At 42.9% G+C, this 17,569-nt stretch overlaps 1 protein-coding gene across 2 annotated transcripts in view; it reads right to left on the bottom strand.

The window, feature by feature from the left end:
- Myo61F (unconventional myosin 61F) overlaps nucleotides 1–8,503 on the bottom strand; it is a 30,811-nt gene extending 22,308 nt beyond the window's left edge. The window contains exons 1-3 of one of the 2 annotated variants that reach the window (XM_080284210.1): nucleotides 8,354–8,503; nucleotides 4,810–4,925; nucleotides 1,082–1,152 (exon numbers count right to left, since the gene is read on the bottom strand). In XM_080284210.1, coding sequence (XP_080140336.1) covers nucleotides 1,082–1,152; nucleotides 4,810–4,925; nucleotides 8,354–8,479 — 313 coding nt within the window. In that variant the 5' untranslated portion in view covers nucleotides 8,480–8,503. The remainder of the gene's footprint in view (nucleotides 1–1,081; nucleotides 1,153–4,809; nucleotides 4,926–8,353) is intronic. The other variant, XM_080284209.1, reaches the window with a different exon arrangement.
- Between the last annotated feature and the right edge of the window lie 9,066 nt (nucleotides 8,504–17,569).

The following is a 17,569-nucleotide window of genomic DNA, read 5'->3' as shown; positions in this document are numbered from 1 at the left end:
CAACAAAGTTTTTTACCAACTTATACGCAATAAATATCTTACATTAATGATATAAATAAATTTCAGTAAAAAGATCTGGTAATAAATTGAGGACTATGGTAATGAATCAAATTCGAAATTATGGTCTATCTATCTATTAACTGTATATACCTAGGCTGCTTCCCCCAAGGAAAGGGAGGTACTTCCACTATAAATCGCAACTTCCCCCCTCCTCTCCTAAGTGTTGGATTCGGCAATTGCAATGGAAGATGGGCAGTAAAGAGGTGGAGGGAAGGAGGAAAAGCGATAAAAGGTGAGAGAAGAGAGGGGGGCGAAAGGAAAAGGGGAGGACGACAAGAGGGTATGAGAAGAGGGAGGGGCAGATGGGAAAAGGAGGGAGGGGGAGAAGGGCAAGGGGGGAGAAGGGGGGAGAAGAGGGAGGGGGAGAAGGGCAAGGGGGAGAAGAGAGAGAGAGAGAGAGAGAGAGAGAGAGAGAGAGGGTTAGAAGAGGTATATGTAATAGTGTGGGGGGGAATGGGTGAAGTAGAGGTGAAGGCTACTGAATATAGTCTAAAACACACACACACACACACACACACACACACACACACACACACACACACACACACACAGCGAGGTTGAGGAAGGGAGCCATGAACTTGACCTCTATTGTGTACACTTTCTTGCGACCATGGTTTGTTTTGCGTGCCTGGGTGTGTATGTATGTATATATGTACATATGTGCGTATGTATGTATGTATGATATGTAGTTGTGTAAGGCTTTCTCTATCCTCTCCAGCTCCAAAATCGTCTCCTGAGCCGACCAAAATAATCTAGAGAGCGAAAATTAAAGTAACCCACGAATGGTAAAGGATGAGGTTTGGTTAAGTAGGGTTAGGTTTTGTTTGGTTTATTTGGTCTGGCTTAGTTTGGTTTGACTGATTAGGTTAGGTCTGGTTAGGTTAGGTTAGGTTAGATCGGCTCAGGTCAAGTTAGGTTAGATTAGGTAAGGTAAGGTAAGGAAAGGAAAGGAAAGGTAAGGAAAGGAAAGGAAAGGTAAGGTAAGGAAAGGTAAGGTAAGGTTAGGTACTGTATCACTAACCTGAGATCAAGATGCAGTGGTCTGTTACCTCAGCTGTCATGGATTTGTAAGCGTTCTCCGTGATGGCGAACCTGGCGGGAAAACACAATAAATTAGAACAGAAAAATAACAAAGAAAAAAAAAAGCATAGGGAAGAACGGCATTAAGAACGTGTTAATGAACAATAAAACAACAAAGGTATAACAAAAATAATTATGTAAGTGCAATCTGTTTATTTAAAGGGGGCACCACAAAAAAAAAAAAAAAAGTAAAGAATGGGGCACAGTATTAAACATGAGAAAAGGTACATTCATAGATATAAAAGAAACTATAGAATTGTACTTAACAGAATGAGGCAAAGAAACATCTAAAAGAAAGAGGTAGGATAAGAATAATTTAAAACTACACAAAGGCAACAAAAAAATCAAACCTACAAGAATGGAAATACATAAGTTACAGAAATACATGAAAATAAAAGAACGAGATACAGAAGATATAAACATACATAAAAATAAGGCATATGTGAAGAATATCGCACTGGGCCAATAGTGTGAAAAGATTTGAATGCCACAGGCTTAACACGTCACATTCGTTAATTGTTGCGAGGTGTTGGGAGTGGTTGGTATTATTTTCACCACTCTCACTTTCACCCACTTATCCAGGCACACGTGCGCATGCATATACGCGAGCGCACGCATACACGCACGCACGCACGCAAGCAAGCACACACACACACACACACACACACACCACACTCTCTCCCTCTCTCTCTCTCCTATCCCATCCTTTCACCCTATCCCCCATCCTAACACATCACGCTCTCAACACCCTAACCCCACCCATATCTCATTCTAACCTCCTAACCTCACCCACACCTCATTCTAACCTCCTAACCTCACCCACACCTCATTCTAACCTCCTAACCTCACCCCACATCCCTCTTAAACCTCCTAACCTCACCCAAACAACTCTTTCTAACGTCCTAACTCATCTAAACTCAATCCGCACCTCATTCCATCATCCTATCCTCACCCCACATCCCTCTTTAACCTCCTAACCTCAACCAAACAACTCTTTCTAACGTCCTAACTCATCTAAACTCAATCCGCACCTCATTCCATCATCCTAACCTCACCCCACATCCCTCTTTAACCTCCTAACCTCAACCAAACAACTCTTTCTAACGTCCTAACTCAACCTCACATCTTATCCTAACATCTTAACCAAACTTGCACCTCGTTCCATCATCCTAACCTCACTCACACCTCATTCTAACATCTAAATCCCACTCACACCTCTTTCAAATATCAAATCTTCACCCACCCCTCTTCCTAATCTCCTAACTCAACCCCACACCCCATTTTAACTTCCCAGCCCCACCCCATCCCCCAAGACAGCAGACGTAAGGCAAGCCGCCACCAGCCTTGTAACATTTAATGGTTTCGAAATTAGGGTTCAAGAAACAAGGGGATCATTATAGACGTTTTGGGGGGTTTCATTGTGTTTTCTTGTGGCCAAAATTGATGGGAAAGACTTGGAGTAATTAGGTCTTGTATAACTCTCTCTCTCTCTCTCTCTCTCGTGGAGTGTGTGTGTGTGTGTGTGTGTGTGTGTGTGTGTGTGTGTGTGTGTGTGTGTGTGTGTGTGTGTGTGTGTGTGTGTGTGTGTGTGTGTGTGTGTGTGTGTGTGTGTGTGTGTGTGTGTGTGTGTGTGTGTGTGTGTGTGTGTGTGTGTGTGTGTGTGTGTGTGTGTGTGTGTGTGTGTGTGTGTGTGTGTGTGTGAGAGAGAGAGAGAGAGAGAGGGAGAGAGAAATTGCCACACCATCCTTGGCTTCAGGCTTTTTCTTAATTTCAAGTCCTCCTTCACATAGATATTATCTCTCTCTCTCTCTCAACCAGACTCGATTTTTTTTTTCTCGCAATTTTCTTTCTTTGATTATATAGTACACCTGACATCATCTTCAGGTAGCTAAAAACGGGGTAGTGATGATGATGATGATACCAGCGTTTACATGGTACTCTCTCAACCATTTACCCCGTCCCCTCTTCCTGCACACTGATTCTCTCTCTCTCCCTCCCTCTCTCTCTCTCTCTCTCTCTCTCTCTCTCAACACGCTATAAATGTTACCCTTAATGTTGTTCACTTTGCAACATCATCAGTCAGTGTCAGCAACAGAACATTTATCATTCAGTGTTCTCTCTCTCTCTCTCTCTCTCCGCACAGCACCACACCACACCACATGGCCATCAGTAACAATAACAACAACACACAACAGGACACCACCCTAACAAGTCCGCTTTTAGACTGAAACACACACACACACACACACACACACACACACACACACACACACACACACACACACACACACAGGTACTCCGCAACTCCCTCCATTCCATCTCCGCCACCCACCTTTCATAATTGTCTCCCTTCCTTTCCATTTCTTTGTTCTTTTCCTCTTATGGGTATTTTTCTTCTTGCTATCGCTTTCTATTCACATGTTCCCTACTGACAGCCTCTTCCACTCTTTAACCCTTGTCGTATATCGGGTACACATTATCCATCCACCGAGGGAGGAGAGAGAGAGAGCAACAGCTGTGGACACACCTGTACACAGTTTTTACTGAGAACCAGGTGTGGGTGTTTAAGTTACAAGGGGGGGGGAGGTGAAAAGGGGGAGAGAGAGGAAGAAGAATGAAAGCGGTGGAAGAGAGGGGAGGAGGGGGAAAGGTAGTTGGGAAGAAGAAAGGTGTAGAAAGAGGAGGGAAGGGGAGGTGAGGGAGGGAAGAGGGTGAGGGAGGGAAGAGGGTGAGGGAGGGAAGAGGGTGAGGGAAGGCAAAGGGAGATGAAGCAAAGGGAAGGGGTAGGGAAGTGAAGCGAAGGGAAGAAGAAGGGAGGGGAAGAGAGAGGAGATGAGGAAATGGGGAGGGGAGGGGATAGGAGGGAAAGAGAGGGTAAACATGGGTAGAGGGAAACAACTAAATCATGGGAGAGAGGGGGAGTAACTGGAGGGGAAAGGGGAGACGACAAGCGAATAAGAGAAAGAGGGTGGAGGAGGAGGAAATAAGGGGAAGAGGAAAACCAGGCAGGGAGGGAGAGGTAACAAAAAGATGAGATGAGGGGAGAGGAGAGAGAGGATAAATGGGAACGCTGGAAGAGGAAGGGAAGTAGAAGGGGGAAGGAAGAGGTCGTGAGAGGAGAGGAATGAGGGGAAGGGCAATAGGCAATACATCCTAACACACACACACACACACACCATGCGAAGATACCCCCTCAACATCAGTACGTAGGTATAAATTCTTCCACTGAACACCTATACCTTTAAACTTCCAAGTCCAAATTTTCACTCAGCAAAGATACGTCATTAACATAACCTCCCGAGAGCGTTCTGTGAGCACCCCTGGGCCGTGGTTGGTTAATTTCAAGGAAGAAGATATGGGGTAAAAAAAAAAAAAAAAAAAAAAAAAGTAGGTAAATTCTTCTCAGTCCTCATTACATCACCTCACTGTACCTTAACGTGTAGGGGCACCTCGTGGATGCAGACGGTGGGGTACTTATGGAGGGAAGTAAGTGGCAGTCTTATTTCGCAGTACTTATTGTGTCACCTTCCCTTCACTTACAAATGTGGGGGCCACCTCGCAGAAGCTGACACTGAGGTATTTCTCGAGTAAAGTAAAGTAAATAAAGAAGCAGAGTACCGGTAAATAAAGCCGTATTCTCTGTACTTATTGCGTGCCTCCTTTACTTACACGTGTGGGGGCACCTCGTAGAAGTTGACATTGCGGTATTTCTCGAGGTAGTGCTCCGTGTAGATGCCCAGGTCCTTGTAGGGGTTGACAGACACCAGAACCTGCCCGATGTACGTCTGCAGGGGGAGGGAGAGAGGGGGAGTTAGGTAAGCTGGGAGAGTGAAGCAACTTTACCAACACAAAGTACTCTTTCAGTCATTCTACTGGGCGTTGGAAATCAATGTAGTATTAGGTATTAACTCCCCAAACATGTATTCAACTTCACAATGACACACACATTCATACACACCTCACACATACGCGCATATCAAACATATACACTCCTCTCACGGTCACACAGTCATACACCAAACTGTCACACTTAAATTCACATCTCACACTGCCACACATGTAACCTCCTATAACTTAAGCATTTTTATGTGTCTGGTGCATGTACTGTGCCCAAGGATTTCACATAACATACGGCTCCTTCAATTTTAAAAAGGAGAGGGAGAGAGTGCACGTCGGTCATTTACTAATTAAGGGCAACTGCCAAGGAAGGGGATGAGATGCACGAAAAACTACCCAACTCCACACGCCACTCCCATTACCAGTATCATCTAAGTCACTGGGTACGTAACGCTCCCACCCAAGACCAATTCTATTTCATTTAACTCTTATTTGAAATTTTCACCACCCTGGACCAAGGAATAAATATAAATACCCGGTACGTAAAAAAAGTCAACATATACCTGATAGAGGCTACTTTTAAGCGGTGTTATGGACTCTGCTACTCCGATGGTGCCAGTAATTAGCGGTGTTATTGCGGCGTATTTAGGGAAAGGATTGTCAAGGCCTCCCGCGTAATAATGCTATGTTTAGCGTGGAAATCCGGCTCTACCTGACGTAATGCCATGACGTAGTGCTAACATTGTACAACTCACACCTAATTTCCCGTTGTTACATTATTAGCTAACATTCTAAGCATCCCGACTAATAATGTACAAATTACAACCTGTCTCTAACATTCAAACATAAATCAAGAGTTTCTCAGTAAGAATATTGGCTAACATCTAACACAAATTAAGTCTTTCTCAGTAAAATTATTAGCTAACATTCTAAACATCTAACACAATTTTTGGATTTTTTCTCAGTACAAAAATCACGTGCCCTCAAAAGCAAATGGACCGCTGTTTCTAAGGTCCTGAGTTCGAATCCCGGCTGTTTCACAGTGGTTTGAGAGAGAGAGAGAGAGAGAGAGAGAGAGAGAGAGAGAGAGAGAGAGAAAGAAAGAACGTCTTTGTATGTGTATATTTGTGCAACAGGCCATACTAACCAATTTTCTGGCATCCTAACCCTCATAACAGAGTCCCTCCTTACATACAGTGACGTCACAAGGCTCCCCCCCCATGCCTTCCTACGTCACCCTTCTTACACTACGCCTCGCCTCACCTCAACATAGATAAGACGGTCTGGAGGTAGCAAGACCGAGAATTTCATCGTCTTGAAAGGGATAATGAAGTCTGGTATAATCTCTTCAGTACACGTCCATAAGATTTGTTTTTTTACGACTCAGGGAGGATTTAACACACCGTTCTCCATGTTCCAGCAATCCTCTTATGTCTTACACTCACCACATTGGCGCTAAAACCTACTGACCATACTGAATACATGCTAGGAGTGCCCCATTCAGGACGGGTGAAATTAAATTAGCGGTGATGCTTTTACGACATGATGGATCTAGTGGAAGGCAAGTAAAAATCGTCTTATCAAAATTCAGATAATTAAACTGCTCCCTTGCCCAGCCTGTGATCAAACCAGCATCTTCTCCCACAGCAGACATTACTTTAAAACCTGACCACCGCCTCTTGGCTGAAGAATAAATCTGAAATGTCGTCAGCGCAGAGAAAAAAAGACACTAAGATCACAGTTCATTCTATAGGTCAACAGGAAACACGTGAACTACATACTGTGTGTAGGTGGGGTTAAGAAAGATGAAGGTTTGGAACTGGGTTATTAGGAAACTTTGTGCGCACACGAGCACACACGAGTGCATACACACACGCCCGCGCACACGCATACACGCAGATACACACATACATGCACGTGCGCTCCCGCCTTACACACACACACACACACACACACACACACAGGACCCAACTTACCCACTCAAGGCAGTACTCAACCAAAGGGCCAAATGAACACTGCTTTGCCCACTCACCCCCTCCCTACCTTCCTTTACCACCACCTTCACCACCCACCCACCCACTCACCCTTATCTATCACTCTCGTCCTCACCAGTCACTTTTGCCTAACCCAATCCTCATCCCTCCCTTACCCCCTCATCCTCACAGCATCCTCACCCTTCATCTCAACCTCATCTCTATCAATCTCGCTCATCCTCAGAGCCTGTGTCTATCTCATATTCTTTAACTCGTCTCCCAGTATGCTAGATCTTTATTCCACGTGGTATACTCCGCAAAAGTGTATTATATCTACAGCTTTCAAGGTATGCTTTTGATAGGTGCGATTTTGTTTAGCATATGGGAGATTTCTGGTGTGTGTGTGTGTGTGTGTGTGTGTGTGTGTGTGTGTGTGTGTGTGTGTGTGTGTGTGTGTGTTTGTGTGTGTGTGTGTGTGTGTGTACCGGATGTGACGTCATAGGGTAAACGGTGCCATTACCACCCTCCGGAAACACAGCACCAGGGGGGGGGGGTGAAAAGGAGAAGGGAGGGGGAAGGGAGGAGAGGAAAGGAAAGGGAAGAAAGGGGAGAGAGGAAGGAGAGAAGAAGGAGGACGAGGGAAGAGAGGAAGAAAGGGATGGAGGGGATGAGGGTGGGGGGGGGTAACCTTGAACTTTGTAAGCTTATTGAACAACACGTGGCAGCAACAGACCACTTGGCACGTGCACTATATAAGCTGGCAATCAAGGTCAAAGTGGGTCATATGGGGGTCAAGGTCAAGAGTAGTAGCAGTAGTAGTTGTAGTAGTAGTAGTAAAATAATATCAATTCTTTACTTCTCCACTCCATGTCCATTTTCCAGACCATATCACACATCCCAAACTCCTGTCACCAAAAAACCTAGTTACATAAGTGAAGTGGGGGGGTGGGGGATGTGTACAGGTGTAGCTGGTGTTACAGGTGCTGTACAATGTTACAGGTGGTAGTACAGGTGTTTGTGGTCTTCCTTCCTGGTTTATTACTCACCCACACTGCTTGTAACCCACCCTGTCCACTTTACATATATGGACAGATGAGAAGGCGGATATGGAAAGAGAATGATAAAATGTGAGTAGGAGGCATGGAGGGAAGGAAGGAAGGAAGAAAGGAAGAAAAAGAAAGAAGGAAAAAAGATAGGAAGACAAAAAGGAAGTAAGGAAGGATGGAAAGCAGAAACGAAGGAAGGAAAGAAGAGAGGAGGGAAGAAAAGAGGGTAGGAAGGAAAGAAGAAAATGAACGAAAAGAAGAAAGGCAGGAAGGAAGGAAAGAAGAGAGGAAGGCAGAAAAAGAATGAAAGAAAGGAAGGAAGAAAGACAGAAACCGAAGGAAGGAACTACAACTCACGTAGATAATATTCTGGTTGTATCTCTTCTTCAGGTTCTCTATAAATGCATCTTCACTGAGATAATCCTCCAACAAGATGGCGTCTGGCACTCCCGTCCTCTCTCTCTCATCCAGCACGCTCTCCATCCTCGACAAGTCCGGGTGCCTGGAAGCAATAATAATAATAATATAAACAAATTAAGAAACATGCACCCACTAATAAATTTACCTATAACTACTACGGTAATACAGTACCGATAATGAGAGATAAGCAGTCAGTATAATTCACCTTTATCTTGAAGTTGCTAACATCCTTAACTCAAGAGGGAGGTGCAGGTTACATCACTGTGTCTAAAAATTTCCATCTCTCTATTTTACGTACTGGGATGTAGCAATATATGAACACAAGAATATCATGCTACTCGCGAAGAAGTGCTATGGAAAGGATGTAGAGTCATAGTACGTTTTCTGCCACTTAGCTAGGGAAATAAGCTACAAAAGAACGAAAATCTGGGCCAAGTTAAGGTGAAAGAGCTATAGCAGGCACTACACAGATACCTTATCACACACCCGATACCATACGGCCTTACCACCTTACACAACACTTTATATCATCCATTCTTATCCATTACTACATCCACATCAATGCCACGTCTCAGCAGTCATTTAATTCTTAAAATACACCTCCCAAGAAATGAATCCAACGTTTTCGTCAACGTTTCATCTGAGTAACGTTTCCCATAAAAAAAAAAAAAAAAAAAAAAAAAGTATTGCTCTCATCTGGCCAAAGATAAAAAGTAACAGAATTAACTTCATCATCATCATCATCATCATCGCCATCATCATCATCATCACCACCATCATCACCACCATCATCATCACCATCCAGACCTCGTTTCCCACATAAGGATAGTGAGAGTCAAAGGCCAGGAAAAAAAAAAAAAAACTAATACAAAGACAAGCTAACCGGCCACTTGAATGGGCCACATATTCATTCACTCACCATTCAAGCTCCAGGAATCCTGACCCCATCCAGCAGACATAAACAGCCACACAGAGATATATAAAAAAAAAATAAATAAAAACAGTAAATTTATTGAAAGCGTCTATAACAAGAGGCAATGAACTGTTCGTGAAGGTGAGAGAGAGAGAGAGAGAGAGAAACACTATCGCTCGTTTGGTAAGAAGTCCAGCCAATTAATAAAGGTAAATAAAACAGAGATAATTAAGAATAAATCTGTCAAAGCGTCCATAACAGGCGGCAATAAATTTCGTGAAGGTGAGAAGAGAAACACAGTATTGCTCTAGTTTGGCAAGAAAAGCCCTTGATCTTTGCTGCCCCTGACGTCCTAAATTGGCTCCCACCTGTCACTCCCCACAGCCAATACGCAGGTGAAACGTTGAGTGAATCTAGGAACACCAAATACATTGTTAAAGAGAGTAATGTTACCTGGTGTGTGTGTGTGTGTGTGTGTGTGTGTGTGTGTGTGTGTGTGTGTGTGTGTGTGTGTGTGTGTGTGTGTGTGTGTGTGTGTGTATTGTGTATGGATGGTGGTGGTGGTGGTGGTGGTAAGAGGAAGGAGGAGGGAGATTGTGGGTGAGATCCAGATACACCAGGATATATTCTCTACAGTGGTGGTGGTGCAGATGAGGAGAGGCCTTCGTTAATGAATAGGGACAGAAATACTCGACCATTTTTTATATATATAAGGGAAAATATAGTGGGTTGTGGGAGAAAGGAGGTGGTAGAGGAGAGAGAAAGGAGGCAAGGACTGAACTGGGACATAATTAAACACTCCTTTTATCTAGTCGACAAAATGAACGAGATAATTTTTTGCTAAGTCTCCATCTTCCCCTAGAATACGACCCCAACAGTCCACGTTCCATCCAGGTCCCTAATTATACTGCTTAGTGAAGATGAACAAAAGATAATTTAGGTTGTAGGGCGATGAGCAGAAGTTCGCTGACACTTTCTCTGCTGGCTGAGACAAGGATAGGTGTTGCATGACTTTGCGCGCGCACACACACACACACACACACACACACACACACACACACACACACACACACACACACACACACACACACACAATAAATATAAAAATGAAGAACATTTTCGTTGCATAGAGGGATAAAAAAAAATTAAGGAAGGTAGGACACAGATCTGACAAAAGAGTGTTGAAGATTTGTGCACAAGGCTGTATTCGTACCGTGCATGTTCCTGACACACCATCGTACTGATATGCGGATAAGATAGTAGAAAAATCCCCACTGATAAAAGAACGAGTATAACTGATTACCTAACACTGCCCATCACCAGCCACGGAGATAAGGCTGGGAATCTTATCAGGCACGGCAGAAAAAGTCTAAATTGTGCCGTTTTTGTGTGCATCTCAAAATTCTCTCTCACGGCACATACACTGTCCTTCGGTGCGGTTTTTACGTTGTCTCAAATTCACGGAAAATCGTCTTGAAGAATCATCTCATTGCTGATTTTTCTCAATACACAAAACTCGTCTTTGGGGGTTTCTTTCAGTAATTATCGTATAAAATCGCCCTGAAAAATCGTCTTACATCGAATTTTCTCTCACTAAAAAAAAAAAAAAAAAACGTCTTTTGGTGGGGTTCTTAGGTGGTCTCAGAAATTATCACGGAAAATCGTCCTGAAAAACTGTCTTGAAAAATCGTCTTCTATAGTGTATTTCTTGTGCTCGTATCTCTCCTCCAGAAAATAATCCTAAAAACAGTCTTGAAATCGTCTCAGTGTGGTTCCTAAGTAACTGTATCTCTTCTCCACAAACACCTCTCAGAAAATCGTCATGGAGTGCGGTTTTTTGCGGTGTGCGTTTTTTTGCGTAGCGCGTTTGTTTTGCAGAATGCGTCTCTCTCTCTCTCTCTCTCTCCACACATCGTTATTTTCTTGGTAATTGCGGCGGTGCGTCTTAAGTGCGGGGATATAAATAACACCTTGGCATCTCATTGTTACTGATAAGAGGAGAGTATTGTATTGTGTCCCTCTCTCTCTCTCTCTCAATGTCTTGTATAGAATTATTTTTGTTATTCATTTTGTTTTTCCTTTCTATGTTCATCTTGTTAAAAAAAAAAAAACTGTTACCTTTAGAGATGTTATTCCGTAACTCCTTCCAGTCAGCGATTCATTCCACGTACTGCCATTACTCCAAAAATATACAGGGCAGTTAATCTAATCACTTCTAACAACGCTCTAATTACAAACACGGTATTATTTTTTTTTATCTGGGTTTTAAAATATCAAGAGTAATATTTTCCACTCTGTTAAACCTAATAATCTTTACGTAGCTTTTATAACATCTAGATTAAGGCTGTCAAGCCTATTCAAACACCTTATTTTTTTCCAATTAAGTTGTAAAATTTTGAGATTAACGCTTTCTGTTGATTTTTTCTTACATCTTCTTCCCACCTGGCTTTTAAAATATCTATATAAACGTTTTGGTTTTTAGGACTGCGCTCAGGCACTCATAATCATGTATTTATTTATTTATTCAGTCAAGAGCAATAATAGAACTCAAAAGGTTGGTTTAATTTGATCTGACAAACCTGCTTCCAGATATAACGTAACACTGCTTCAGGCTAAATTTAACACTCCCTTTCTCAGATTTATTTTTTTCCTCCTCCCTTTATCCGAAGATTTATTTTTTTTTCTCCTCCCTTTATCCTTTAATTCATTATCATTTAACCCTCCCATTATATGATATGAAAAATCCCTCTCTTTATCCGATGGAGGTTTTGAATTTAAACCTCCCTTTATGCGATTACCCTATGCAAATGTGGCCCACCTTTTATCAGACATTTTTATTTAACCTTCCCTTTATCCGATGACTTGAACTGCAAATTAAACCCCCTCTTTATCCAATGACGTTGTTTTCCCACTTAATTCCTGATAATTACTCATCAATTTATTCAGCTTCGGAGACAATTTCCTACCTACCAGGGTTACATATAAGTCAGTAAACCCTATATCACAAGAAGTATCCTTTAACCACATAAAATCGAATTGTTGGAGCAAAAAAAAAAAAAGAAAGAAAGAAAGAAAGAAAAAGAAAAAAGAAAAGAAAAAGAAAAGAAAGAAAAAAAAAGGACGTCCTCAGTCTGAAGGGGCACCTGATTGGAATGACAGGTTTCTACACTTGTCATCCCCCCCCCCTGCATGACGTCACACCCGCCTGACCTTTGCAATAATGATGGGTTGTGTTGTGGAGAATGACGAGTGATGATACGGTCACGCTGGGTCAGGGAGACGGCATCATTAACTCAATGAGACTTCAGTAAGGTTATTCCGCAGGGCATGGTATGGTAGAGCTGGCCAGGACGTGAAAGGGATGGGAAAGGCAAGGCAACAGAGGACCGATCATGGCAAGGCAGGGCAGGGGAAAGCAGGGCAGGGCTTGTGAAATGAGAGGTTCATAGGGAAGTGAAATTGTGAGGGTTTACTGAATCTGTGGTGATGGGCACAACGGGGCATAACAGAGTATGACAAAGCAGGTAAAGGTAAGGTAAGGTAAGACAAGGTAAGTTAAAGCAACGTAAGGTAAGGTAAGGTAAGGTAAGGTAAGGTAAGGTAAAACAAAGCAAGGTAGAGTAGGAATCCTGATATAATCAAGGAAGACAGTAGTGAACATGAAGAAGATAAATGAACAACAACAAAGATAAAAGGTGGCCAAGGCAGAAGACGTATATGAAGGTGGCTGAATATCTAGCAGGGAAAAGTGAAGGCATTGATAAGTAGGGCAAAGAGAGAGAGAGAGAGAGAGAGAGAGAGAGAGAGAAATACAATCATTTCCTGTTGCAACGAGGATTTGGATTCACGGGATGGAATGGATAAAAGTAGATTTATTTATTTATTTATTTATTTAGAATCGCGGGATTTTTTTTTTTTTTTTTTTTTGAGGACAGGAGGCTAACGATGTATTTTGAATTTTGTAGCTAATTTTTCTCTCCACTATTAATATCGTTCTTACATCGACATGAACTGCATAAATAACCTACGAGAATACCTTAAGCTACCGTATAGAGGAATAAATCGGTGAGAAAGAGGTGTTACGGAGCCTCCTAAGACTAATGGCCTTGTTCTACAAAATTACTCTTTATTAGGAGAGGCATTATGGGGGGGGGGTCACGGAGGGGGGGAGTAGGCTGGGTAGGTCACGGAGATCAAGCACTGCTCTCTCTCTCTCTCTCTCTTCCTGTGTGTGTGTGTGTGTGTGTGTGTGTGTGTGTGTGTGTGTGTGTGAGAGAGAGAGAGAGAGAGAGAGAGAGAGAGACAGACAGACAGACAGAGAAAGAGAGAGAGAGAGAGAGAGAGAGAGACAGACAGACAGACAGAGAAAGAGAGAGAGAGAGAGAGAGAGAGAGAGAGAGGGAGAGGGAGAGAGAATGACTATATACAGTATGTGTCAACTGTGTCCATGCACTAGTAATGGAGAGGTGATAGAGGTTAGTGGCCTTATCACTGATACCAGAGATAGGGAGTCCCACACAGATAGCCCACACCACCCTTACACCAACACCACTACACCACCACCAACACCACCATCATCATCACACCGCCTTTACACCACCGCACCATCCTGTACTTCATCATTATTATTATTATCATCATCATCATCATCATCATTCAGACCTCATTTCCCACCTAAGGGCAGGGTGAAGTAAGGGGCCAGAGAGAGAGAGAAAAAAAAAAACTAAACTAATCACAACACACACACACACACACACACACAATAATAGTAGCTGGCAATCTGAATCGTCTAATTTTGGATCTTACGGGGGACTTAGGAGAAATTTTACGATCGCGGAACAAGGTCAAGGCGAAATAAATGACCTACCTTTTCAACCCTTTAAGTATGGTGACGTAATTTGCTAAAGGAAAAAACTTGTGGATGTGAAAAGACGAATTTATTTAAAGAGGATAAAGCTGTACTCCACTACCGGTATTGGAGGTCTAGTAAATAATATTAATAATAATAATAATAAGAAGAAGAAGAAGAAGAAGAAGAACAGGAACAAGAAGAAGAACAAGAAGAATATAAGCTTCACATTTTTCCTGCGTATCGGCAAAGTGTGTGTGTGTGTGTGTGTGTGTGTGTGTGTGTGTGTGTGTGTGTGTGTTGTGTGTTTAAGAGTAAGAAAGACTAAAACAACCAATTCAGTCATACAGCCTGATTCTTCATGTGTGCTTATCTAGAGTTTGACTGATGAATGCGTGTTATCTAATCTTATCTCGGGCCTCCTCCTGCATCTCAAGCCATCACCTGCAAACACAGACACAACCCTTCTCTACCATCCTCAAGAATTCCACCGTCTTCAAGAAATATCTGAACATTCTATTATGGTAAAATTCTTGGTGGGTCATAAATCCTTCCAAGTTACGTTTGAACAATAGGAACTTACTTGAGGATCCGAAATAAGGAAGCTCCATAACTCCTTTTCCTAGGCGATTTATTTTGCTTATTACACCTTACTGTCCCTGTCGGTGTTAAATAATTATCGTCATCCTCTGCCTTCATAACGGGCAAAAGGATATTAACCAGCCATATCCAAAAATAAATCGCTAATGAAGTGGTGTTAGGGAATCTCCATACCCGACGAGAATACGGACTTTAGTTTGACGGAGATGAAATACAGACAGGTGAATTAATACACATACTTAAGGCTTACAATTTATACAGTTCCAGGTGATGACAAGGAAACGAAGCGAAGAATAAGAATGATACGGAGGGTTTGGGAAGAGAGGAAGAGTTGGAGAAAGGAAGGAAAGAAAGGAGGAAGGGAAGAAGGGATAAAGGAAGGAATGTGAGGAAGGGGAATGAAATACGAGTAAATACGAAAGGAAGGAGGAAGGAATATGAATAAATACGAGAGGAAGAAGGAAGAAATACGAATAAATAAGAGAGAAAAGTGGAAGAAATATGAATAAATAAGAGAGGACGGAGGAAGGAGGAAGGGAAGAAGGGATAAAGTAAGGAATGTGAGGAAGGAGGAAGGCATACGAATAAATGAGAGGAGATAGATAAAAATAATGAGTAATGAATGAGGGAAAGGAGGAAGGAATCAGAAAGGAAATGAGAAAGTATGAAACGAATAAGAATGAAAAAAGAATGGGCGAAGAAAGGAAGAAAAGAGAGCTGAGAATTGACTGAGGGACAAAGGCACAGGGGAAGAAAGAAATGGGGGAAGAAAGAAATGAGGAAAGAAAGAATCAAGAAAAAAGGAGAGAGTGTAAGAAAGGAAATGGGCAAGGCTAAGAAGTCTTTATGAAGGAGTGATGTTGGAAGAAAAAGAGATGAAGAGGGGTTGTTGTATTTAAGAAACTGGAGCAAGAATAGATGGGTGAGGGATGGAGAGGAGAGGGGAGTGGTGAGGCACGTAGGGGGAGGGGTAAAGCAAAGAGGGAGAGGGGTAAAGCAAAGAGGGAGAGGGGTAAGGCAAGGAGGGAGAGGGGTAAGGCAAGGAGGGAGAGGGGTAAGGCAGGAAGAGGGAGGGGTAAGGTAGGTAAGGGGTTAGGAGTGAGAGAGGGTTGGGTGAGGGATGAATGAAAGCAAAGGAAGAGGGGGTAAGGGAAGGGTGTGGAAAGGACAAGGGATCAGTAAGAGGTGAAAGAGAAATGAAAGAGAGATGAGCCAGTATGGGAAAAATGAGGCACAAGATAGAGAAGGGAGGGGTGAGGGATGTGAGGGGAGTGAAGGGTGAGGGATGTGAGGGGAGTGAAGGGTGAGGGATGTGAGGGGAGTGAAGGGTGAGGGAGATGCGTGAATGAGGGATGAGGGGGAAGTAAGGGTGGGTCAGGGAGGGGGTAGGTGAGTAAGGTACAGACATACACCACTGCCCCTGACCTTTTCCTTCTACATATATATTGCCCCCACAAACAAGGCGTCCTGTCCTTACCAACACCCACCACGCCCTTTAAATACTCTCTCTCTCTCTCTCTCTCTCTCCCCCTCTCTGTGCACCTACATCAGTGATCCTGCTCTACACAAACACCTTTAGTGCTACGTCAATAAATCTGCTTGAGGTGCTAAGTCATAACACCAACTTAAAACGGAGAAGTGATGAATACCCTCCCCCATCACCACAGTATCAAATAACACATTTAAATTAGCATACAAGAGCCGTCGTATCATCATCGTTATTGCTATTACTACAACTACTAATAATAATGTTGCTGGAAACTCATCATCATCATCATCATTACTGATAATATTTCTGCTGCTGCTACTACTATTACTACTGTTGTTGGCATCATCATCATCATCATCAATGCCGCTTCACCCCACACGGTCTCCCCTTGAAGGACGCCACTTCGACCGGGTACAAGAGGCAAGGCATTATCTGACCACCGATAGGGGAGATAAGGAAGCAGGTACAGCGGCATACAAAAGTTGACTATTATTTCACCTCTCTTACCTCTCACTTTCCTCTGCTGGCTAATATTCCTAAGCTGGGAGAGGCTTGGTATGTTTTCCTTCCCTAATATTTCACCTCTTCTGCATCTCACTTTCCTCTGCTGGCTAATATTCCTAAGCTGAGAGCCTCGTATATTTCTCTGCCCTAATATTTCACCTCTTCTGCTTCTGCCTTTCCTCTGCTGGCTAATATTCCTAACCTGAGAGGCTTGGTATATATCTCTGCCCTAACATTTCACCTCTTCTGCATCTCACATTCCACTGCTGGCTAATATTCTTACGCTGAGGCCTGGTATGTTTCTCTGCCCTAATATTTCACCTCTTCTGCTTCTCACTTTCCACTTTTGGCTAATATTCCTAAGCTGAGAGAGGCATAGTATATTTCCCTTATTTCTCAACCCAAGGGTAACTTTTGAAGCAGACGTAGTGGCATATAGTTTTTGTCCCCGCCTGTGCAGTGAGTTTGTATCTGGTGGTTAAAGCCGGCAGTATGTGGGACACTGATATCAGTTTACGTCACCACACAACCACTTCATCTATCTACCTCTATCTGTCTATCTGCTTACCTGTCCATCTACCTGTCTGTGTTTATCTGGCTATATATCTATCTGTCCGTCTGTTTGTATGTAGGTATGTACGCCTATCAGTTTATCTATGTCTGTCTATCTGTAGGTATGCAAGCTCATCTATCTATTTGTCTATCTATCTATAGCCAGACATCCTTAAACCGGGGAGGGGAGGAAGGCCACAAATAAATCCCCTCCATTGCTTACGAGATCAGGCTGCCAGCCCTCCA

The sequence above is a fragment of the Coenobita brevimanus genome, chromosome 100, assembly GCF_032717465.1.
Source record: "Coenobita brevimanus isolate Jiangsu-jjx chromosome 100, ASM3271746v2, whole genome shotgun sequence".
NCBI lineage: Eukaryota > Metazoa > Arthropoda > Malacostraca > Decapoda > Coenobitidae > Coenobita > Coenobita brevimanus.
This window is presented reverse-complemented; position numbering and strand designations above follow the sequence as displayed.